General features: G+C 41.2%; 1 protein-coding gene across 6 annotated transcripts in view; it reads right to left on the reverse strand.

The window, feature by feature from the left end:
• The window catches only part of SMC1B (structural maintenance of chromosomes 1B), a gene marked incomplete at its 5' end in the record, with an annotated part of 40,084 nt that overhangs the window by 13,867 nt on the left and 1,266 nt on the right, over positions 1-24,951 (reverse strand). For 3 of the 6 annotated variants that reach the window (XM_082223050.1, XM_082223049.1, XM_082223054.1), the window contains 14 exons: positions 1,469-1,585; positions 2,676-2,813; positions 3,448-3,594; positions 4,716-4,895; positions 5,239-5,424; positions 7,158-7,365; positions 9,071-9,153; positions 10,528-10,668; positions 11,135-11,393; positions 12,481-12,719; positions 17,714-17,917; positions 18,933-19,045; positions 21,269-21,457; positions 24,343-24,451. In XM_082223050.1, coding sequence (XP_082079176.1) covers positions 1,469-1,585; positions 2,676-2,813; positions 3,448-3,594; positions 4,716-4,895; positions 5,239-5,424; positions 7,158-7,365; positions 9,071-9,153; positions 10,528-10,668; positions 11,135-11,393; positions 12,481-12,719; positions 17,714-17,917; positions 18,933-19,045; positions 21,269-21,457; positions 24,343-24,451 — 2,313 coding nt within the window. Of the gene's footprint in view, positions 1-1,468; positions 1,586-2,675; positions 2,814-3,447; positions 3,595-4,715; positions 4,896-5,238; positions 5,425-7,157; positions 7,366-9,070; positions 9,154-10,527; positions 10,669-11,134; positions 11,394-12,480; positions 12,720-17,713; positions 17,918-18,932; positions 19,046-21,268; positions 21,458-24,342; positions 24,452-24,603; positions 24,733-24,951 lie in introns of those variants that run through there. The other 3 variants (XM_082223051.1, XM_082223052.1, XM_082223053.1) reach the window with 3 other exon arrangements.

Raw genomic sequence — 24,951 nt, forward strand, 5'->3', positions numbered from 1 at the left:
AATTTTCTTAATGACCTCTTTCACAGAGTCACTGGAAAGAAACCTCACTTGTACCTTTTCTTCTTCAACAATGCATTTTATTATTCACTGTGAGGTATTGACCTGTTAATTGGAACACAGGAACACTGAAAAGCTTGATAGGGCCAGAAGAATTTCACTACTATTTTTTTTACTGCAGACACACCTTTTTAGGAATATTGGGTTGGTAGAGATCAGGCCAAGCTAGACATTACATTATTAAGGAAAGTAGCAATTGTACAAACACAAATAGTAGCCATATGGCATGTGTGTGATTTGGACTGGGACTGTAAGGCAGCTGGGGGGGGGGGAGTCTTCAACTCTCTAGCCCCTCTATGCTCCCCACCTAAATAACTGTCCCATCCCATGGTTCTTATCAGCACTGGGAAGAAAATTCCCTTTGGCAATTCCCTTTGGAGCAAGTGGGAGCTCTTCTCCCAATGCAAATATGGGGGTTGGGAGGAGAGATCTGGATCAGGACAATGGTGGAAGAAAAAGGTTAAATTGCCTACTCTTCAGCATAGCTCCTTTTTACTTGGTTTTATTCACACACACACACACACACACTTGCTAACTGCATGAACAGCATCACATCTAGTTTGGCCTGAACTGTTACAGAAATTGGTGTTTGGTTAAAACTGTTTCAAATTTTATTTTATAATAGAAATGAAGTGCTGGTGCCCATTTTGAAGATTTCCTTTCTGTTAAAGAATTAACATAATTATTATACAGGGGCAAATGCCAGAGAGAAGTAAAGGCAGCACTGGAAATTCTGTAGAACCTATTTCCAAGAAGGAGTCAAGGACTTCTTCAGGGACACCATCCGTTCCTCTTAGAGAGCTGAACCTTGATTGCTATCTATGGCAGCAACAGCGGACCTGCCTTCCTTACAATACTGGTTCAATTTAAATGAAACCTAAGATCAGGGTCTTACTAAACTGTGCAGGGTTCCCATAAAGGGTTGTAAGTTGTCAAAGAATTATCCAAATAAATTGGCAAGCTGTATCTTAACCTCTGAAAGATGGATCTTTGACATTAGACCATCACTGTGCCCTTTTTCCAGATGCCAGAAAATTATTTGAACACTTTTCTATGTTTTCGTTATTAACAACGTTAAAATTTATTTTAACTGAGCTTTATGTCCTCTATAGCTTTTGGATATGAAAGTGTTTTGTTGAGCTTTTGAACCCCCCCTCCCTGGGTTATGTACATAGCCTGGATACATTTTATTTTGTAAACTATTAATCTGTGGTCTGAGTGACCATGAAGTCTGCAAAGGCTTTTGGCTATATGCACTAAGTTTATTGCAAGTGTAAAAGCAGGTCTGGAGCTTTCCCCTTAGATCTGTGGGTTTCAGAAGCAGCTGCACAAGGAACACACATCTACAACCAATTGCCGTAAGACATCCATTCTATGGTTCTATATGCTGCCATGAATGAAAATCTTATACCTCATTAATTTTCTTTTGGAGTTCATCCATTTTAACAGCTCTTTGTAAAACTCCTTCATTCAACATCACATGTTCTGACTGGCTATTTAATAGTACACTTTCCAGCATAGATTTTTCCTAAATACAAATAAATATGAACAGTCTTTAAAAACAATGGAGAACTAGTCTCACTGTTTTAATTATTTATGTTGTGAGGATATTTTATTCTGGAACCACACAATTGTACGGCAAATGTAACTATCAGAACATAGGTAGCTAACCTGCAGTCCAATGGCTGCATTTTGTACCCAAAACCATTTTTGGTGAGGCCTCCCCTAAAACCGCTCTATGGAATCATAGAATCATAGAGTTGGAAGAGACCACAAGGGCCATCGAGTCCAACCCACTGCCAAGCAGGAAACACCATCAGAGAACTCCTGACATATGGGTGTCAAGCCTCTGCTTAAAGACCTCCAAAGAAGGAGACTCCACCACACTATGGGTTCCCCACTATGAGACCATGATGCCAAAAAAGGCTTTTTGTGGGGTCTTCCATTTTTTCTTTTAAACATTTAATGATTTTAATGATATTAATTCTTAGAAATAATTTATTACTGCTGTAACTGGTTCCTAATGTAGCTGGTGACAGCAACATGTTTGAGGCCAGACAAATCCAACCTAAATTTCTCAATTTACAAAATAATTTAAAATTTAATTTAAATAAATTGTTTTATTGACTCCTTCCAAAGGTAAACTTCACTATGCTACTGTGATGACAGAAGTTTTTTGTGTCCTCCCCACCCTCCCAATATTTGTCCTTTATAAACAAAATTGACAAAAATGTGGTTGCACTCACTTTTAAACTGTGGCCCCTGGATGATTGATCAAGGGCAATGCAGTCCTTGGCACAATAAAAAAGTAAGCCAGTCCGGAGATCAGAAGAAGCCACCCCCACTCCAACACCCAAACACAAAAAGGCCAACGTTTAGTTTCCTGTTCATCTAAATGTAGACTTCATGTTTAGAGTATAAAAGTATAAAAATGAAAGTCTCCCAATAGAAACATTCCCTCCTAAATTATGGGTTTTAAAAAAAATATTACTTCTATTTCTTCAACGGGTAAAGGAAAAACCTCAATTATGTTACCATTTAAGATGTCCTAGTTAAAACCAAAAAGCAAGTCATTTTGCCCAGACAAGGAAAACAGCCACCTGAGAGTTTAATATTACCTTATAGAAATTAGCAATATGTTTTTTTTTAATAACTTCTAGTTCATTTTGCGAATATTTATGTCGTGTTTGAATTCCTTGGCACTGAGCTTGCAACTGCTTTAAATCAGCCTCTTTGCGCTTGATTTTCATCAAGTCCTAAGTATAGGAGAGAAATCTGATTTAGTTTGCATTTAGAGGGAAACCTACCTAAATCGCACTTTCTGTAACAAATTTGCGGTGCAGTTCTCCAGCCGGGTAATATGTACAAGAATGTATTTATTTGGGGAAGCTATGCATTGAAATGCATGCATTAGTGAAAATAACAAAAAAAAAATGCATAATATTATGGGAAATTGCATTTCAAAAACGTGTTCATTAGGGGAAAAATTGAATCAATTCATCAAAAGTTGAATTGTTCCTTTTACAGTATTACAGTAATGATATTAGGATACTTTGGCACCTTAAATTTAGGTTATGGGCCCAACAACGGAATGTCTAGGCACGCTTTTTTAAAACAAAAATACAAAGCTGAAAAAGAATGAACTACAGCTAAAATATTATGTTCATTTCAAATGATCTAGTCCTCATCTGCAAAAAACAAAGCCATGCTTCCCCTGCCAGTCCCCTTCATATTCTGAAGAGGGTCTCTTCTCCAGTCTTCAGAGAGTGGCTGGAAGTGGGGAGGCAGGAAAAGCTCCTCCTTTCCTTCCTGTAGTTTGTGGCAAAACGCACCTAGAACAAAGGGAGTTTCAAACACTGATACTGTTGGACATAATTTCCATAGCTTTACCTTTAGTTCATTCATCAGTTTCTCTCTCTGCTCTTTAAGTTCATTCACCTCTTTTTCATCCCAGTATCTAGCTTTCTTTCTCAAATCACTTGAGCCGCCAGAGATTACACCAGATTTCAAAAATAAAGTTCCATCCAGAGCCACTGTCTGAAAATTAAACACTTTTTTCTGAATTGATCAATATTACTAGAGGGCAATTAGGCATAAGTATACTAACAATTCCTGGGCTGAGGTGAGGGCAAGTATATGGGGGGGGGGGGGTGGATATTCCAAACTAGCTATATTCAAATCAATTTTGCCTTCCAATAAAACACAAAGAAACGGGACATAAAACCAGTGAAATAGTTCAGGATTAAGACAATTACAGTGGTGCCTCGCAAGACGAAAAGAATCCATTCCGTGATTCTCTTCGTCTAGCGGTTTTTTCGTCTTGCGAAGCAAGCCCATTGACGGATTAGCGCTATTAGCGGCTTATCAGCTTATCGGATCAGCTGATAAGCGGCTTAGCGGCTTAGAAAAAGGGGGGGGGAGAGGAAAAAACCCCGCAGGAACTCGCAAGACATTTTCGTCTTGCGAAGCAAGCCCATAGGAGATTCGTTTTGCGAAGCACCTCCAAAACGGAAAACTCTTTCGTCTAGCGAGTTTTCTGTCTTGCAAGGCATTCGTCTTGCGGGGCACCACTGTATATAATACAGTGTGTATCTGACTATCCTGTATCTTGGATGAAAGGTAGTATATGTGATAACCTCTGGCTAGCTTAAACCTAACCAGAACCTCTGGCTGGTCTCATATAACAGCAATTTTAAAAGACCTGCACTGGATGTCAATTGTCTTATGAGCCAGGTGTGTATGGTGACTTTTAAACTCTGAAGGTTCCTATTTTACCCATTCAGTGGGACAATGTTTAACTTCAGTAGCTAATGTGTCATTAGAGTATAAACTCTGTTCCAGCTCCTGCCAACCTAGCATTATATTTTATATAACACTTTAACAGCAATAAAAACAGTAGCTATAACAAAATAATCAAAATAGATAAAATTAACAAATTTTCAAAAGCAAATGTTCAGAGGACCACCAGTGTTATCATGTCAGCAGGAAGTGCTTTAGTCTAGCCTATTTTAGCTGTATAAAATGTTTCTGGCACTGGCTAGCATTTCAAGTTATATAGTTTTGGAAAGATGAGCTCCATGATTCTTCTGAACATGTACCTTGCGTGTTTAAAAGCCAACAGGAAATCTTATTTTAAAAGTGAGGTTCTTTGTGCTTACTTTAAGTCGATATGGTCCTTCAAATGCTATTTGTCTTGCTTCCTGTACTGTTTCACATACTAAACCGTTCCCACAAACAAACTGAATTACTTTCTTCAGTGCAGGAAACGATGTCTGTATAACATCAATCATCATTTTAGTTCCTTTTATCTCTCTCAACTGTTCATTGATTGGTTCTACCTAAATAAAAATGTTTAGAAAAGGTTACTTAAATACAATGAAAGAGCCTGTAACAAAGATTACAAGTATCCTATCAGATTTTGTTTCTAACATACGAAACATGCTTTCAGACACTCATAAATTAATAAAGCAATATTAACTGGGCCCAAAAGGAGCCACAGAGAGACCAAGTATACAAACCTAGACACTTTAATTGTTGTACAAAATCTTCTAAGACTACAGTCACATTTTACAAAATATTTCTAAAGCAAATTTAAACTAACAAAATTTCTTAGATGTCAAAGTAATCCCCAATCAGCTTTGTGAATAAAAAACTAATAATATACTTTTAATAAAAGTGTACCTTAAGGTAATCTAAAGGAAGGAAAGTTTCAGCCTCAGCTCTTTGTTCCTTGAGGAAACGAATACATTCTCTAGCTACTTTTTCTGAAGCCACAACAATCGCAACCATATACATGCCAAAAACTTTGGTGACAGCAAGCTGATATTTTTTATGGATAGGGTGACACAAGTCAAGCAGTCTTCCAAACTAAAAACAGAACAGCAATAACGAGCAAACTGATCTTTAGAGTTTGTACAGCACACATTTCATTTTAGCTAATTTCCCATTTTTTTCAATTAAAATTGCATTTTTTTTCCTTGATGGAAGCATCCATTTCAAGAGGCATCAGAAAATCTTACAATCTTTCAAGAGGCATCAGAATCTTACAATCCTCATTCTAGAAGCAAATACAGAGCAGTTTTTAAGAGCAGTGAATCCATTATGAAAAGACATTCACTGAATTCTACCTAAATGAACCTTATTTGAGCACATATGAGAACCTACTATGTGGAGCATCTTAGAAACCTCTGGGTATGTTGGTGTATTACTATGGCAATGTTTTATCACACCATTTTAAAATAAACTTGTGATTACTGCTAAAACACTTTCCCCGCTTTAGCTCAGTGAAAAACCACTTGGATGAGAGTCCTAATATCATACTATATGGCTAGCCAATGTGAGGCTTCCAGAAGCTGTGGGACTCAAGCTATTAGCCAGCAAGAAGAAGAAGAAGCGTTTGGATTTGATATCCCGCCTTTCTCTCCCCTTCAGGAGTCTCAAAGCGGCTAACATTCTCCTTTCCCTTCCTCCCCCACAACAAACACTCTGTGAGGTGAGTGGGGCTGAGAGGCTTCAGAGAAGTGTGACTGGCCCAAGGTCACCCAGCAGCTGCATGTGGAGGAGCGGAGACGCGAACCCGGTTCCCCAGATTACGAGACTACCGCAATGGTCAAGGATGATGGGAGCTGCAGTAACCCAGTTCCCCAGATTACGAGACTACCGCAATGGTCAAGGATGATGGGAGCTGTAGTCCATCATCATCATCTGGAGGGCATCACTGCCATAATGATAATAATAAAAAGGATTGTTTTATTGCTTAAAAAAATCATTTTGAGCGCAGCCATTGAACACATTGCTAAAAAGACAGTGTCTGCAATGGGTGTGTTAGTGATATTCTAATAATTAAAACACTATTTATTTATTTATTTATTTATTTATTTAAAAGAGGGGTATGGAATCTTTTAGTGATCACTTGTTAAAAATAAAAACATATTTTTTAATCTGCAAAGATTAAAGTGAATGAGTGCCAAGAATTAAATTATTGCTCAGGTGAACTGCACCTTCTCCACAGCCTCAACATCATGTCCCCCTGTGCTGATGCAACATAGACGCAGGACAAGCACAATACTCCTCCCAACGGTATGGACAGTCAGATACAATGGAAAAACTAGGATTGGCTCCTAGCGTTGTCCACCCATCTCAGAGCGGTTCAACAGGGAGCTTCCAACCTCCTGCTCCTCTTGTCCCGCACTGCCAGTTGGAGAAACATTCTTGTGGTTTCATAGTTTCTTTTTGAAAACCAAGTTGAGATTTATTTATTTTTAATCAGGTGGGGTATATATTTTATGAAATAGTTAGCTAGCTACTAGTTTCTCACTTTTAGTGAGAAAAGTTATGTAGCCACCATAGTGCTACTAAAAGTTATGTAGCCACCATAGTGTTACTAAAAGTTATGTAGCCACCATAGTGCTACTTTCTTTACCCAGTTAGAAAAATACTGATACTCAAAAATGGTTTGCTAGTTCTCAGTTGCACTTATGTTCAACACTTCTCAGCATTTATCAAGTAGGAAACATGATAAAGACAACCGGCTATTCACAAGGCGAAATTCTCAAGTCTACTGAACACATTAAAATGTAACAATGAGTCCATCTAGTTACCACGTGACCAGGATATAGTCTTTTGAGGCTCTCCAAGTTTTCAGCCCTTGTCTTCTGGCGTTTCCCCTCATGGACATCGATTTTTGCATTATGCAGGTCACTGACAATTTTATTCAGTTCTTCATTTAACTCAGACATTCGTATCTTCGACCTTTCAATTTCATTTGTGAGTGTTACTTCTTCCTGTTTTTTCTCTGCTAAAGATTCACTTCAAACCAAAGCAAAATGGTAAAAAACACAGCCCAATTAGTTTAATGTCAACTAAGCAATACTGCCATGAATCCTGAAGGTCATCCTTCAAGGGAGGATCCCAGTCAAATCAAGAAGGGCTTGAAGTACCTGCCAATCAACAGATTGTCATCACTTTCAGCAGGGATGGGCTCCATTTGGGAGCTGCCGAGAAAAGCCAGTCCTGGCAGGGCTGAATTTAGTGCCAAATAGAAACCCTGCTTGCCAAGGAACAATCAGGATTGCACTTTAAGGCTCTTGGTTGTTCTTACGCAACAGTGTTTTTACCTGACCCCTAGGTAAATGATCTTAGGTGGGGACACTCAGTTACAGGATCTTGATCTGCAAATAGAAGTACAACTCTCTGGAAAAAGCTACCATAGGAGAAAATTCCTGATCATCCAAAGTGTCCACAGTGAAAAACAGTATGAACCAAAGATACATTCAAGTGAGAGAAAGACCCCCCCAAATGTAAAACTTACTAAACTAAATTCTTAAGACAAGCATCTCCCCATCCCACCCCCACACCTTGCACAGTAACCTTCCTGGCTGGGTAGGGCACTTTCTATCCATTACAAAAATGTACATATGTAAGACCAGTAATAATATTATTAATTTATACCCTGCCCATCTGGCTGGGTTTCCCCAGCCATTCTGGGCAGCTCCCAACAGAATATTAAAAACACAATAAAACATCAAACATTAAAAACTTCCCTAAACAGGGCTGCCTTCAGATGTCTTCTACAAGTCAGATAGCTATTTCCTTGACATCTGATGGGAGGGCGTTCCACAGGGCAGGTGCCACTACCGAGAAGGCCCTCTGCCTGGTTCCCTGTAACCTCACTTCTCGCAGTGAGGGAACTGCCAGAATGCCCTCGGAGCTGGACCTCAGTATCTGGGCTGAACGATGGGGGTGGAGATGCTCCTTCATTATCCTTTTCACTTCAAGTGGTGTTAGCACCAAAAGAACCTTGCTCATACTGATTTATTGGGAGAGAGTATTGTTCTTACTACTGTATTGTCTGTCACTGTCAGGAACTGGGCAGAGTAGGAATGGTGGAGACTACCTCCCCATCCTGACCCTTCAGGGAGGAGGGAGATGGAAGACAGTGTAGATGTGGGCAGGCTGTTTGGACGAGTGAAACCGACCACCTGTCTCCTTGATCTTTGCCCATTCTGGCTCATAAAAGCAAGCCGGGAAGGGCTGGGCTCTGGGCTCCATGGGGTGATGAATGCTTCCCTCTGTGAGGGAGCCTTCCTAGACCCGCTGAAAGAGGGCAACCAGCCAGGAGCCTCTGACAGTGTCCTGACAGTCACCCTGGGTTCATTTGGGAGAAAACGTAGGATATAAATTTTACATGTATTAAAAATAATATTCCCAGTCAAACGTAGGATATAAATTTTACATGTATTAAAAATAATATTCCCAGTCAACCTATGAAACTCAGCCCACTCCAGAGCTCTGTGAGTTTACCTGGGTATATGTTTACAGCCAGTTTACATCTCAAAACTATATAGCATACACCTGTAGATTTGCATGAAATGCTCTCCCTTTAATATACTATTTTGACAACAGGTTTATGGGGAAAACCAAACAAAGAACTATCAAAATATTTTAATCTAATAGCTCATGTTTGTGCAAAAAGTGATGAATTTAAATTTAATCAGATTTTATAAATACATACACACATGTGCTGCTATACTCTGTCAACTTCTCTATCCGCTTTTCATGATCTTCTATCTGTTCCATAACTTGCTTCATACTTGCCTAAACAAAAACAGAATGTCAAAAGATACTGCTTTATCAAAAAGGAATGTGAAGCTTACCCTTATTCTCTCCCTAGTGGATGGAAGTTATCCAGGGGATGGATTGCTCCTCTGACTTACTTCAGAGACAGAGCAAAGCAAAGCACTCTGTACTTAACCCTCCCACCAACTGGAAGAACTTCAGGATGCAGTGCTGCTGAATAAACCATTTTGGGCATAATTTGGCATCCAATCAACCATTAACATGGAATTTTAGAGTTGGAAGAGACCCCGAGCAATGCAGGAATCTCAGCTACAGCATCCATGACAGATGACCATATTAACCCTTCCCCCAAAGAGAGCCAATGATTCAGAAGACAATCTAGGTAACACTGCCCATTTGTACTGGAAACACATCTTCAGGTCTTCTGGGCTTGAGAGAATCAATGCCACGAACAGTAACAAACTGTCTCTCTTCTACCTCTAAAATGCTAGTGGCTTTAGAATGAAGGATCTCGCTTTGAAAAGTCTATTAGAGGAAACATTGTGAGTTTGCTAGAGGAAGCTCTCAGAGCCCCAAAGCATTCATTTACCTGAGAGTCTGCCTGGTGGGTCCCTGGTACCCTAAGGCTCTTCAGGTTAGCATCTTTTTCACAACAGGCAAGTTTCTCCCCCTGTGAAGCTTGTAAGCCTTCTTTTTTCTCTCCCTGGTCTCCCACTTACTTATAAAAAAATTATTAACACACTACTGGACAAGATACAAGCAGATCCACTGTCATACACTGCCTCTGATATCCCTCCCACTAAGTCAGTCCAGGAGAATATCAAGGTTGACAGTATCAAGAGCCACTGAGAGATCAAGCAAAAGTAACAGGGTCTCCCTTCCCATGTCCCTCTCGCAATAAAGGTCATCCATCAGGGCAACCAAGGCTGATTCAGTTCTGAAACTGGGCCTGAACCCAGACTGTAGTGGATCTAGATACTCAGTCTCATGAAGGAACACCTGCAGTTGTTCAGTCTCCAGCTCCCTTTTCCCCTGAAGGTTGCATCTCTACCCAGTTGCCTTCCTACTACACCATTTTGTTTCCAGAACAATTGAAGTTTCCATCCTCAATTTCCTCAACTCTGCCATGCAAAGATCACTGGAGGACTATTATGTGCTGGGATCTTCATCAATCACTATTCTTTACGGGACTAACCAGATGCAATAGGGAGGGCAGAGAAAAACTGCCTTGGTGCTGTTTGTTAGCGAAACTGAATGCATGAAAATACACTGTTTCTTGAACTGCACAGCAAGTGCAGTATTAACATAGAAATATGAAAACCAAGGGGGCCAACAGGTTGAATACAACTCTTGCCCCAAAATAATTTTTGGTTTGTTATTATTTACAAGTACCTCAACTTCTCTCTGTTTCCGCTGCTCAAATGCCATCTTGTCCTCATCTGCCTTTTGCTCCAAGTGCAGTTTTTTCAGTTGCTGAGTCAATACAGCTACTTTTTTCCTAACTAGTTCTTTCAGCTCCTTATATTTACGTATCTGGACACAAGATCGGACATACATTACCAGGTTGCTTCATAAAAGCTATTTACCAAGTTTATAAAGTGCTCAAGAGCAATCAGTAAAATATTATTCTTTTTTAAAAAAAATCCACCATGTAGTAATTTTATAGCTTGAATTTTCCAAATCATTGTCCATTTAAGGTATTTAAAGTTATTTTATTTCTGGTTTTAATTAACTTTTAAAAATAACATGTAGGACTATATGGGATACTAGAAACAAAAAAACCCAACATCATTTAATATTCTACATACAAAAGATAATGAATATCTACTGCAACAACTTCCTGATTTATGTGGCTAAGAAATAATAATCACTCCAAAAATGAATTAAAAAGAATTTAAAATGAAATGGTGAAAACAACGAACCCCTGATGTGTTAAGTATATGTCTAAAGCTACCTAAAGCTAAAGCTTGAGCATTTTTCTGCTTGTTTTGAAATTTACCTGGCTTTCTTCTAGCAAAACCTCTCTCCCTCGGTGCACTGCTTCCTCTTCAACCTTTTTCTCATAGGCTTTCCAAGCTTTATCAATATCCATCAGTTCTGTCTCTAGCTCTTTTTTGTTTTCTTCCATCTTAGCCTGTTCTTTCATATGATCTTTTAAATCTTTCTTAGCTGTATCTACTTTTTTTATTTGGTAAGAGGTTCTTTCTTTTGCTTTTATATACTGAGGTCTTTTTTGATTCAGCAAAACCTCCAGAGACCTAAAAAGGGATATATTTTGATCTTTGAACAAAGTACTTTTCAAAGGAATTCAAGAAAGAATTTTGAAAGGCTCCATTAAAGTCATCAACCTTTTTCCAAATAAACATCGGTCCACTTACTTTGAATATGACTTCAAGGTTGGCATAAGGAGACATCCATTTAGGGGGTTACTTTATTCAAATCACGCAGAGATCTACCAGGAAATTCTGCCCAAGGCCCATATAAAAAAGCCCACAGCTGGTTAATCTAATATACTGGGACACATCTGATTTCTAAGTACTCAAGGGGGAGGCTCACTCTGATTCTGCTACACCCTTTAATACTGCAGGGAAAGAGGCTGCCTTCTGAGATACTTTGACAGATGCAGACTGAAGCTGCCCTGGATGGTGCCTTTGCTGGAACTGGTTAAGCAGAGCACATAACCACATTGGAAATGGCCTTGACATAAGCCAAGGCGTTAAATAACCTGGCTCCCTTAACCTCCTCATTGGGTAAATCATTCCCCTGGCCTCTCTCCTTATCTAAGTCATGAGGTGTCTCCTGAGGGAGGCTCTTGAGTCTCAGGAAGAAATGTCTCACTTCTGCCCAGGTCCCTAGGTAGAGAGCTGATAGGTTTAGAAGAACCCTTGCCCTTAACCGGAGTAAGGGGAATCCGGGAATTCATATTCTGAAATGGCAGGAAAGTGGCCCTGGACAGTCCTGTTTTGTGATGGCATAAGGTTGGGTTTCAAGGCTTTGTTCACTCTTCTGTTATGCTAAGAAGCTGGGATTGGCAAGGGAAGGGGTGAAATCAGATTAAAAAAATATATATTGAACTTCTCTGGGATTTTAGCTTCTTAGCAATATCGGTCAGTAAATAGAAACTGAAGCTTTGCATAATCTCCAGATTCAGCAGGCTGGCTCTGGAGAGCTGAAAGAGATTAAATAGAAGCATTCCCACTCAAAGCATTTCACAACATTATACTGCCTGGTGAAAATGGGGAAACAAAATCCTCACATACCAGCAAAACCCATCAGGTGTAGCACAGCATTCTGAGAGATGGGTAAAAACAAACATTTCCCAACAATGTTAATTTATGCACTTACTTTATTTCTTTTTCGATCTGCTGCTGTTTTCTATTTAATGCTCCAAGCGCTTTTTTCTTGGCTCCCACTGCATCTTCAGCATGGGAAACAGCAGTTTTGTTAGAATCAATATCCTTGTTTTTTACAGCCAATTTGCTGTTCAGAAAGTTAATTTTTTGTTCATTGTGATACAGCTTGAACATTTGCAGCTTCTCTCTGCATTCCCTTAACTTGTCAAACATCATCTGGTAATGCTCTGCCTGTAAACAACCAAATCATTAGCAGCTAACTGATATTCAACAGCAATGGATATTGGTAGTTAAAAGTTGAAAGCAAAGTGCCAAACAAAAAACTTGCATTTATTTCGGTTATATTAAATATACATACAATATGTATTAGTAATAATTTGTGATTTATAGATGCAGCCTATATATTTAAATCCTTAAAACAGCATTTGTAAATATTAGAAATTTCTTAACAGACATCACTATACCAAGGGTTTCAGTGGTTTTTGTGGGGGGAGGGCAGATGGGTACCACCATCTGGCCCTGCTGCAGCCCAAGCTCTGAGTGCTGGTTTCCTGCAGGCTGGGCCTCTGTGTGAATCAGAGAAGGAAGGTCTCCTACCCTGATCTCTGCCTCGACTATCTATCAGGGGCATGGCCTAGACATTGTTGTCAACTCTCTCTCCCAGCCTCTATTGTCTTACAACACTCACCACCTTGATACGGACAAAATGTTAGCCACTGGTTAACAGAGTTGGAAAGGAAACATACTCCATTCATAGGTTTTGCCTTCTCCATAGCAATATTATTTGATAATTGTTTAATTATATTATTCTTTAGTTTGTCACAACCGGTTATAGGTGTTGGAGGAATAGGACCAGATTCATAGCAGGGATACACACTTTAAAGCCACATCTAGGTTAAAGACTGGTATGCCTGCCATAAGGGCCACAGTTTCAATCTGCACCAAAGTGGGCCAGAAAGTCTCTTCTGTTCCTTAAAACAGGCATGGCTAACCTTCTTTGGTCCAAGGGCCAGGTCTTCTTATGGTCAAACCTCTGGAAACTGTATGCCTGCTGTGGGTTTGGCCAATCCACACCCTGTCGTGCACACTCCTCCTGCTGCATGCTCAAGGTTCAGCTCTTCTTTACTTACCTTTCACTGTTTGCACTTGCTTCCCTTCTGATTGGACAGATTCCATTACCAGGTGGTTGATTGGCAGGGACAGAAGGAGAAGTGTAGACAGAGTAAGTATGTTGGCTGAAAAAGAAAAGGTGGGCCTGGGAAGCAGGAAAAGCAGCTGCCAGGGAAGCACTGAACAAAGGGGAAGCTAGATCCTTGGGGGAAGGAGGAGGGAAGCAGCAGGTAGGAAGAGGGCTGAGGAGAGTCTGGGACAACAGAAAGAGCATTTTATTTTTCTTTCATTTTCTTTTCCTTTTGCCTTAGAAACTACACCACTGCTGATATTGCAGAGCCATTGATTATTTTAGTTGATTATTATTCTACAAGGCAGGCTTAAGCAGTATGTGGACCGAGAACTCCCAGAAGTGCAAGCTGGATTTCAAAGGGGCAGAGGAACCAGAGACCAAATTGCAAACATGCGCTGGATTATGGAGAAAGCTAGAGAGTTCCAGAAAGACATCTACTTCCGCTTCATTGACTATGCAAAAGCCTTTGACTGTGTTGACCACAGCAAACTATGGCAAGTTCTCAAAGAAATGGGAGTGCCTGATCACCTCACCTGTCTCCTGAGAAATCTCTATGTGGGACAAGAAGCTACAGTTAGAACTGGATATGGAACAACTGATTGGTTCAAAATTGGGAAAGGAGTACGGCAAGGCTGTATATTGTCTCCCTGCTTATTTAACTTATATGCAGAATTCATCATGCGAAAGGCTGGGCTGGATGAATCCCAAGCCGGAATTAAGATCGCCGGAAGAAATATCTTTTTTTAAAAAAAAAAAATTATTAACCGGCCAATCACATCAAATCAAATCAAATCACATCACATAAATTCCGAATTACAAAGTCGAATTTTAAATTTTGTTGAGGGAACCCATATTTCAAGATCCGAAGGGGGATTCTGATTGTCTTCTTGCTACTGCGTTAATGTCCAAATCAGTCCAAAGTTCATAATTCTATCCAGACTTATCTTGCTGTTTCCACATCACATCTTGTTCATATATTTTCTCTTTTTTCTTTATGATCTCTTCTGATAGTCTCCTTAAGCTGATAAACACCAATAATAATCCTGTGTGAATTTTTCCGTTCTTCCAGTCCTCAAATCGAGATGGTTTCCATATATCACCTTCATAGATAACAGCGCTCTTTCCATCATTAATTACAGAACTGTCGTTCTTAAGTTCTACTGAGGAGTTTCATCCACAATATAAAAACAGCTCTATTTCTCCTCTCAGACTTAAGTCCTCCGACAGAACTTCCCAGTATGGCGACGGTATTTTTAACTGCGTCATTCCAAAGCCCTTATACATTCCACGCTCTTCTTAAAACAAGCTCTGGTTCAAAAGTTTATCTCCACACAGCCTTAAATCCACAGCTTAAGTCCTTAAAACGACATTTCTGACTTGTGGGTGGGTGGGATTCTTGTTTAATCACATAAAGAAAGAAAGGAAGGTTCCCCCCCCCTCCCATCAGTCCCTTTGCCATACCGAGTCTTGGCATATCTTCTCATGATCTATACTTGTTCCTCCGACTCGTCTTGTTTTATCAGAGATCTCTTCTGTTAGCAGTCTTTACTCCCCCTTCTTCCTTGAAATATGTGCATTAGCTTCATCCAAATTATTTCTTTTGAAGTTCTTGCAGCTAGTGGTGCGGATCAGAGACGGCGTCCAGGAGTGCTGAAATCCCACAGGAGGGCATTGTGCCTAGTGCCCCCACCCCACAAATTTGGGGGTGGTATAGGGCACAGCAGGCAAGGGCAGTCCCCCACCATAATCCTGGGGGGGGGGTAGGGAGGCTATTTACTCCCATCACAGCCTCCAATTTACCTTGTGTGGGTCGGAGAGATGTTATTGTCAGCCATCTTCTGATGCGCCCCTAGTGGTCCCTGAGATCGCCGGAAGAAATATCAACAACCTCAGATATGCAGATGATACAACCTTGATGGCAGAAAGTGAAGAGGAATTAAAGAACCTTTTAATAAGGGTGAAAGAGGAGAGCGCAAAATATGGTCTGAAGCTCAACATCAAAAAAACGAAGATCATGGCCACTGGTCCCATCACCTCCTGGCAAATAGAAGGGGAAGACATGGAGGCAGTGAGAGATTTTACTTTCTTGGGCTCCATGATCACTGCAGATGGTGACAGAAGTTATGAAATTAAAAGATGCCTGCTTCTTGGGAGGAAAGCAATGACAAACCTAGACAGCATCTTAAAAAGCAGAGACATCACCTTGCCAACAAAGGTCCGTATAGTTAAAGCCATGGTTTTCCCAGTAGTGATATATGGAAGTGAGAGCTGGACCATAAAGAAGGTTGATCGCCGAATAATTGATGCTTTTGAATTCTGGTGCTGGAGGAGACTCTTGAGAGTCCTATGGACTGCAAAAAGATCAAACGTATCCATTCTTAAGGAAATCAGCCCTGAGTGGTCACTGGAAGGACAGATCGTGAAGCTGAGGCTCCAATACTTTGGCCACCTCATGAGAAGAGAAGACTCCCTGGAAAAGACCCTGATTTTGGGAAAGATGGAGGGCACAAGGAGAAGGGGACGACAGAGGACAAGATGGTTGGACAGTGTTCTCGAAGCCACAAACATGAATTGACCAAACTGCGGGAGGCAGTGGAAGACAGGAGTGCCTGGCGTGCTCTGGTCCATGGGGTCACGAAGAGTCGGACACCACTAAACCAGTGTTTCCCAACCGGTGTTCCGCGGCACACGAGTGTGCCGTGAGACGTTGCCTCGTGTGCCGCGAGATGCCTGGAGGGAGGCGGGCGAGTCGGGCGGCGAGAGGCGGGGCGGCGGCGGCGAGGAGAGGCCGCGCCTCCTGCTGCTGCCTGGCGCTCCTCCTCGCAGCCGGCAGCGCTGCCTGGGCGCCTCCGCGCGACTCTGCCTCGCTGGGTTTGGTCTCCCAGCAGCGATGGGTCACACGCGCACCTCCCTCCCTCCCTCAGCCTGCGCGGAGGGAGAGCCAGAGAGAGGCATCGCTCCTGCGCGGCGGGAGAGGGAGCAGCCGGAGCGATGCCCCAAACGAACACATGGGACCGGAGGGGAAATCCTCTCCGAGGCGGATTGAGCGCAGCTGAGAGAAGCCTTTCGAGGAGCTGCCGTGTCCCCTGGAAACCCCCTTCCCAGCTGTGCCTGCCTGCCTGCCGTGGGGCTCGTATCGCCCTTTAAAGGGCGCGGGAAACTAGAAATGTGGGGACTTGGGGTTTTCCTCAGGCTGAATTCCGAGCGAGGGACTGAGGGATGGCGGCAACTGAGGCGGCGGCGAGGATCCGCGTCAAGCCGGGGGCGGCTCCGCGGTGGTGGTGCTGAGCGGCGGGGCAGCGCGTGCAAAAGGGAGGAGCGCAAGACAGCGGAGGAGGAGGAGGCCGGCATGTCCGGGCAGCAGCAGCAGCAGCAGCAACTCCTGGCGACGGCTCCTCAAGCCCCGCCGCCGCCCCCTCCTCCGCCCGCTATCGCCGCCACCACCACAACAGCCGCCGCCGCCTCAGTTGCCGCCGTCCCTCAGTCCCTTGCTCTGCTGCCTCCTCCCCCCCCCACCCCCAAAGCTTGGAGGTTCCCCGGCAAGGGGGAGGGAAAAAACTTTCACTTTTGTGCGTCCCTCCCGGCGTGACGCTGCGCGCTGACGTCACGGGGCGGGGCTTTAATGGTGGTGTGCCGCGAGATTTTTTTTCAGTAAACAGGTGTGCCGTTGCCCAAAAACGTTTGGGAAACACTGCACTAAACAACAACATTATTTCTACTGTTGAACAAGAAGAACCAGACACATGATTCTCAGCTCTGAACCAGGAGAAGCAAAGAAAAATGTCAAATGAAACCTGATTTATAAGATTTCTGCACAAATAGTTAAAGTAAATTCAGAGGAAGCATATTTTGGCACAATAATGCTGGTGCATATGCTTATGAGCTAAATCTCTATAATGGGAAATTATTTAGAAAACACTGATTTAAATCATGAATTTCTACTGAAAACAATAAAAACACCACCTAAGAACCAAAAACAATATTGCTAAACTTTGCACACAAACTTTAAGAGCCAAATGTTTTGTGCTATTCTTTGAATTACCTCCTCCTTCTCCAACTTGGCACGTTTGCGCTCAGCTGCAACATTTTTCTTCTTGTTATAACTAAACTGTGCCTCTTCCTCTGACTGTTGCATATTCTTCTTCTTTTCTGCGTATTCAGCAGCAAGTTCTCCTGAATGACTAATTTGTTCAAAAAGTAGAGTTCTTTCCTTGGGTTTCTTCATAGCAATTGTTTCAACTTCACCCTACAGCAAAGTAGGATCAAACTACAGAATTACAAAGCATTAAAACTGAAGCAAAACCTTGTCACCAGCAACAAAAATGAGAAAGGGATTAAAAACAAAGACCATGTTTGCATGTCATATGAAACCATCATCTGATTTAAAGAACTGGGAACAAACTTCGGCCACATACACACCGTACATGTAAAGTACATTCAAAGCACTTTCCCCGACCACACAAAGAATCTTGGGAACTGCAGTTTTTAACATCAGACATAGGAAAGGTGGCTAGTTTGTCCGAAACAGCCTGTCCAATCTGTGAAGCCTGGTGGACTGCTGAGGCCAGCAAGATGGAAGTTTCTCACTCCTACATTAAACTATGGTTTAGCATGACATGCACAAGCAAAAACAAACCACAAGTAGCTTTGGTCTTGTGCATCCCCCATTTCCTCCTCCTCTATGACCAGGGTAAATTCAGAAGCTTTTGTTTCTGCTTTTCCAACACTGAGCTTCTTCACATTGTCATTTTATGTGTTATTATTATAGGTTCAAACTATGGCTTGCGATGCAACTAACCACAGTTAATGTTAACCACAATTCTAGTGTAGTTAAGCAGAAACTGTTAAGAGGAAACAAAAGCTTCCGAACTTATTCTGTAAGTAAGCCTAAATTACTAGCCTGCAAAAAATGTTTACTAGCCTGCTGGGAGCTGAAAACAGCTGGCCACATTTCTACGCTGAACAAGGAGGCGGCGGCTTTCGCCCTCTGCTAGCCCTGCTTGGTTTCTATGCCAGACACAGGCAAAGGCAGAGCACTCTATCCTTCCTCTGCATACAATTCACCGCATGGCTGCTAAGCTGGTGCTAAAATACAAGGCTAATACAGTACCTGCTTCAATCTATCAATGGGTGTGAGGCTACAGGACACAGGATGTCACACATTCTACTCCCCAGATTCTTCCATGCCTCTGAAGCTGCAGAGACCTGTGTCAGTTATGCTCTAGTTTCCTGATACATTAGATTACAGCACAAATATTTACCTGAAAAACCAGGCAATTCCTTGCTCTAGCAATTATACCAATTTCTTCAAGTTCCTTTGTATAAACAGATCTGCTGACAATCTTGTCATTAACAAGGAATTCAGATCCACTGCCTAGTTTTGGAAGAAAGAGCAGATTATACAATCCATCCATTTTGAAAGAGATAATGACTACTCAAGCCAAGAAAACACTTCATTATTTTCTGAGGTGGTCTTTAGTTCTGAACTGTTACCAGATCTGCTCTTGCACTAGTGTATGCATTCACATGTATGCTCGTGTTACACACAGATGGCAAAAAGCTTAGAAGCATGCCTTCGAAAATAAGTAGGCAGCATCAAAGCCAAACAAGTTGTTCGTTATGGATCTCAGGAGGAACCAGGCGTCTTCCTAAGCAATGGGAGGCAAAGCCTGTTGTCTCACCACTCCTGTGAGACCCAGGTCATCTACTGCAAAAACCAACAATGCCTTGTGTCATGGGTCTTCTTTTAAATGTACAGTATTGGGTTCTCCCAAACCTTTTACTGCGATTGAAAACATACAAATATTTCCTTCCAAGATGGATACTGTCTGGTGCCTTCCCAAGAAAGTCTCAAAAGCGAAACAACAAATGTGGCTTAGAGGCAAGGGAATTCAGAAGGTGGAGGTAAGTGGGGAGATATTGCTAGACACTACACTAAGTGAAAGTACGTAAGGAGAAGGTGCTCATAACCTGCAGCTTTGCAGTGCATGACCAGACAAGACTGACATTAATGGCTTAACCGAGTGATGGGGAACAATATATCAATCCAAAACTGGTTTCGAAGTCCATATCATAATGGTTTCATAAAATGTCACCTGGCAAACGTCCCAATTTTGGGGAAACCATGTAGCCTTCCGCTGCCTCCTGCAGGGGCAGCGAGTGACTCACAAGAGTAGGTGTAGCAGCCTTCACGAGAGGCTCCCCACCCCCCATTCTGCAGCGAGCAGCAGCTCAGCTCCAATACCTGCTGCAGAGGCAACTGATCAAAACAGCATATGACACTTGGAAAGCAGCTGGGAAAGCAGCAGCCAGCCAGCCAGCAGCAGAAACTTAGCAGACACCTGAGGTTCTGCTTGCTTAAAGTAGGGCTGGCGGGCCAGGCTGGCAGGTGCTATTTAGAGAGGCTGCTCTGAGCTGGCTTGGGGCTTCTTGCTGGAAGCCCCTTTCCCCTTTGCCCCTTCCTTACCCACCATGAAAAAAGAAGCTGGTTGTTTTCTTCAGAGGAAGAGGGGAAAAAGTTGCCCTGTTATTTAAGACTCTCTTTTCTCCCCTTCTATGTGTGTCCTTGTGTCATTTCTCTCCCCTTCCTGGTGCCTTTAATGCCCATCTGAGGCTGGGACAGAGCCCCTTTTCCCCCTGTGTAAAAGTAAGGCGTTTGTTGGCCCTAAATAGCTTCCCTCATATAAAGGGAAAGAAAGAAAGAGAAAGCTTTTTGCCTGCTTGTCCTCCCTTTGATAAAAAGGGAGATTGGTGGGATGGAGGCTGGGGTGTGTGTCACAATAGGGGGAAATGGAGGGGGTAAGATTTAACACTGACTGCCTTATGCTGAAATGAGAATTAGGTAGTTAAGCCATCAAAATTTGCAAGGTGTTAATCACTGTGATAGGTCTGCTTTCTATCCTCAAATTCCTTTGGCCCCAGAAGTCGTTAACAGCTAATCACTGAGATATTCACATTTAGGGACACCAGACAGAAGTATAGTATTAATATGAATTTATAATCCACCCTTCTACAGAAGTACATAAGGTGGTTTACACACAACTGACACAGTACAAAATAAGATAAATGTACACCCTAAAAACAAGACAAAAAGCAACCTAAAAATAAGAACAAGCAAAATCAACAGCAATTAAAAAGCAAGCCATTTTAAAATTTAAAGTAATTCTATATTTAACCAAACAAATTATCTTAAAAACTTCTATGTATGTTGCTGATTATGCTAATGTATTTTTTTCTATAATTACTTCTTAAAATAAAAACATATATAATGAAAAGCTTCTATATATATATTTTCCATATAAACCTCATACCCACTATTTAGAACAGGGGTCAGCAAACTTTTTCAGCAGGGGGCCGGTCCTCTGTCCCTCAGACCTTGTGGGGGACCGGACTATTTTTTTGGGGGGGGGGGAATGAACGAAGTCCTACACCCCACAAATAACCCAGAGAAGCATTTTAAATAAAAGCACACATTCTACTCATGTAAAAACACGCTGATTCCCGGACTGTCCGCAGCCTGGATTTAGAAGGCGACTGAGCCGGATCTGGGCCCCGGGTCTTAGTTTGCCTACCCATGATTTAGAAAAGCTCCACTCACCTCGAATAATTCTTGAAAATGTTTTCTCTTCCCCATTTTCCTCCATGTACACCATTTTTACACTTCCTGTAGATGAAACGGGCTTCCCGATATGTGCTCCATGTATCAGTTCTTGGATGTGCCTCACTCTCAAATTAGATGTCTTCTCACCCATTACAAAACTAAGTGCATCCATTACATTTGATTTCCCTTCAGTTGTATAAAAGATCAAAATATTGCCCTTTTCAAATATAGCTTAGATAATCACAAGCATCTTTATTTTCATTTCAGATCAGATGTAAGAGACTCTTAATTTAAAAACTTCCCTTTAAACGAAGATATTTTTATCCATTGGCACGGCCTTGACAGTATGTACGTCTAAACATGTCCAACAAATTTTCTTGGTTCTATGGGTTGGGCATCATCTACCCAACCCTCCGAATTTAGGGGGAAATGAAGTTATTCTCAGATTCCTTTCTATCCTCTTTTTTTAAGGGAAGAATTTAATGAGGTTAGCCAAGCTTGAAAGTTAATTTTCATCACACACTCCATAGTGGGTAACCCAACTTTTTGAAGAGCTGAAAGGCAGATTTGATGACTTCTATTTCATTTGCCTAGCCAAAGTTCAAGAATAACAATGAAGGCTTGCTGTATACATGATGATATGAAAGCTTGAGGGCATGGCAAAACCATTAACAATACTAAATGAACCATAACAACAAAAAAAGCTTCAAATATTGTGTGGTGTGATACAACTTCTGACTAATATTTGATTTATACCAGGCAAAGAATCATGACTCGTGTATCACCACAGCTATGTTTTATCTCCTAGTTGTGAGAATGAACTCACAGACATTATTTTTATGTTAGATTATAAACAGAGCTAGTATAATTCCACAATTTAGCACACACTTCTACGCACATTTTACTAAGCCATATTGAACTTTAATAAGATTTGCTATCAGCCATAGATACAGGTTGAAACAGTTTTGCACTGTACTTTTATGACTAAAAACCACTAGCACAGGTAACAGGAGACTATATAACTCAGGTTTCTTCTTTATAATACATTTTTAGACCTCTAGATACACAAACGAGGAGGCAATTTCTGAAGTAGTGCCTCACACAGCAATTCCCACAGAGTGTGGGGCACCATAGTGGTGCAAGCAAGAGATCCCCAACATGACACCTGCTGGGGTCTGTCTGCCTCCCTGCCAGCGCCTCCTCAACCACCCACAAAAGTCCTCATGGAACATCCCTTCAAAATCCTACAATGCATACGAGTCTGCTCACTCTTCCTGCCCAGTTCATGTACTGGAAAGATGTGAAGGTCCATGAAAAAAGTGGAAAATGTGCTGTCCCCCGTTTTTTCTGAAAAAAATGGAGCCCCCCCCCTGACCATTTCCCTATTTGTTTTCCTTCAACATCTCTAACCTCTCCTGGGCTGAGCTTGCTCTCTTAATCACACTCACATTTCATTAAATTTCAGAGCTGGAGACACTTTCCTTCTGTTCTGAATGGATGAGATAAGCAAAAAGGGCCTTTTTGTGAGCAAGCACAGTTGTGGCTGCTAGAGGTACCTTTGCCCCACTGATAGGGGGTGCAGGGGCATTGCTGGACTCTTTCTGCTCTTTTCGATGTGGCAGCCATTTTATGTTAGGCCACACTGCATGCCCCAAAGCAGCCATTTTGGGACCGGAGCCCTCAAAATTCCAAATGTGCCTCCTGACCCCAAAAAGTTGGAAAGCCCTGAAACCCCATAAAACTGCTTCATTGATATGACACTGATAGATGCCTAATTTTAATATTAAATTATACTCTTTTCGTTCCCCTAATTTAGTCTTGAAGATTAGGAGTACAACATAGGATTTTACTAGTTTCTGATAACAGCAATGACTTCACTGTAGAAAACATTGAAATCATTACCACATACCCCCAAGTCTTGGTTTGGTAATTTATAGGGTAATTATATTATATAAGAGGTTTATATAATATATAAGAGGTTTTTTCCTTCAGAACTATTATAAAAATTAATGATAAATTTTAATAATAATTCGTAAGGGAAAAAACATGTATTATTTTTCTGTAACATATACAAACCTGCCATAGCAGGTACCATCTTAGAAGAGACAGGAACTATCTCTTCTAAAATAAAAAAAATCCTTCCAGTAGCACCTTAAAGACCAACTAAGTTAGTTCTAAAGACCAACTAAGTTAGAACTAACTTAGTTGGTCTTTAAGGTGCTACTGGAAGGAATTTTTTTATTTTGACTATGGCAGACCAACACAGCTACCTATCTACAACTATCTCTTCTAAAACGTTTTGAAATGAAAGCCACCTATAAGCTTACTCAGCTGTAAGTTAACTCCTCTTTTTGAGCCGCACTTTCCCCCTCTACAACGTAAAATGAAGTATTACCTCAGTAATTAAGGTTGAATAAGCTTGTATTTTACTTTCTATTTTTAATATGAATTTAAGTATATAAGACAGCTGGCTTATGCTTAAAACAGAATTTAAGGATAGCATATGGGGAGGAAAGTAAGGGTGACAGAGTAGTTCCCATGAAAAAAGGGAGAAAAGCACAGAGGACACCTCGGAAGAACTCCGAAGATTAAACCTTGCAACCTCAGCCATGCATATGCCACCTACAGACTTCGCAGGTGTATTATCATACTGGATATGAAGAATTCTGTATTGGGGTAAGAATGGAAAGATCCTCAAAGGCATTATTGGTGGGGGCTAAAGGCTTTGCAAAGCTTGATATTTGAGTAACAGCCATTGTTTCACAAACTGAGAAACCTTCTGCAAACTTTCCCTATAGGGCTAGTTTATTAAGTTTAGTTTACAATGGGTTATATTAATACAGATTAATCAATTTGGGTAGGTAGAACTACCGGTACATTCCACCAAATCAATTTTTAAAAATGTATTTCATTAAAACCATTTGTGAGCCACCTTTTAACATTCAAAGTAGCATACAATAAATCTTGCTTGGTACATCACAGACAACAAATAATACACAGGATAAAGAAAAACTCTAGCAACAGTGTGGAGATAACAGGACAGAAGCCTGACTGAATTGTTCACGTGTTACCTGAGCCATTGGGACCAATGACACATGTGAATTTCTTGAACGGTCCTATGCATTGTTTCCCTTGCCATGATTTGAAATTTTCCACCATCAAAAGCTGCAAGTATCCCATCTATGGATTACAGGGAGGAGAGAAAATTATTTTTGAAAGAAAAATATATAGACAATTACCCCTCAATAGTTAATAAACACTTTAAGTAACAATCAAACACTGCAACCCTTTGAATATGAAAGTTGCTCAGTAGAAATGATATGGATAACTACCAGGGCTGCAGGCTAACACTGCTCACTTGGGAGTACGTGCCATTGAATTCAACAGAATATATTTCTGAAGAGACATAGTTAGGATTATACCATAAATCATTAATCCCATTAAATGGAGACCTTCCACTGTATTACACATAATAGTCGTAACATAAACATTGCTGGAACAGGCAGGCCAGTAGCTATGCATTAATTTAATAAATACGGTAGTACTAATAATAATAATATAAACTGCTATTGATATATATTTTCCATGTTCCCATATTCCCCCTAATATAAGCACAGTTTAAAGGCACGAATTTAATAAATAATAATGAAGGCAACTGCCCTCTCCAACCAATCTGACCT

The sequence above is a fragment of the Podarcis vaucheri genome, assembly GCF_965113315.1.
Source record: "Podarcis vaucheri genome assembly, chromosome: 5".
Classification (NCBI taxonomy): domain Eukaryota; kingdom Metazoa; phylum Chordata; class Lepidosauria; order Squamata; family Lacertidae; genus Podarcis; species Podarcis vaucheri.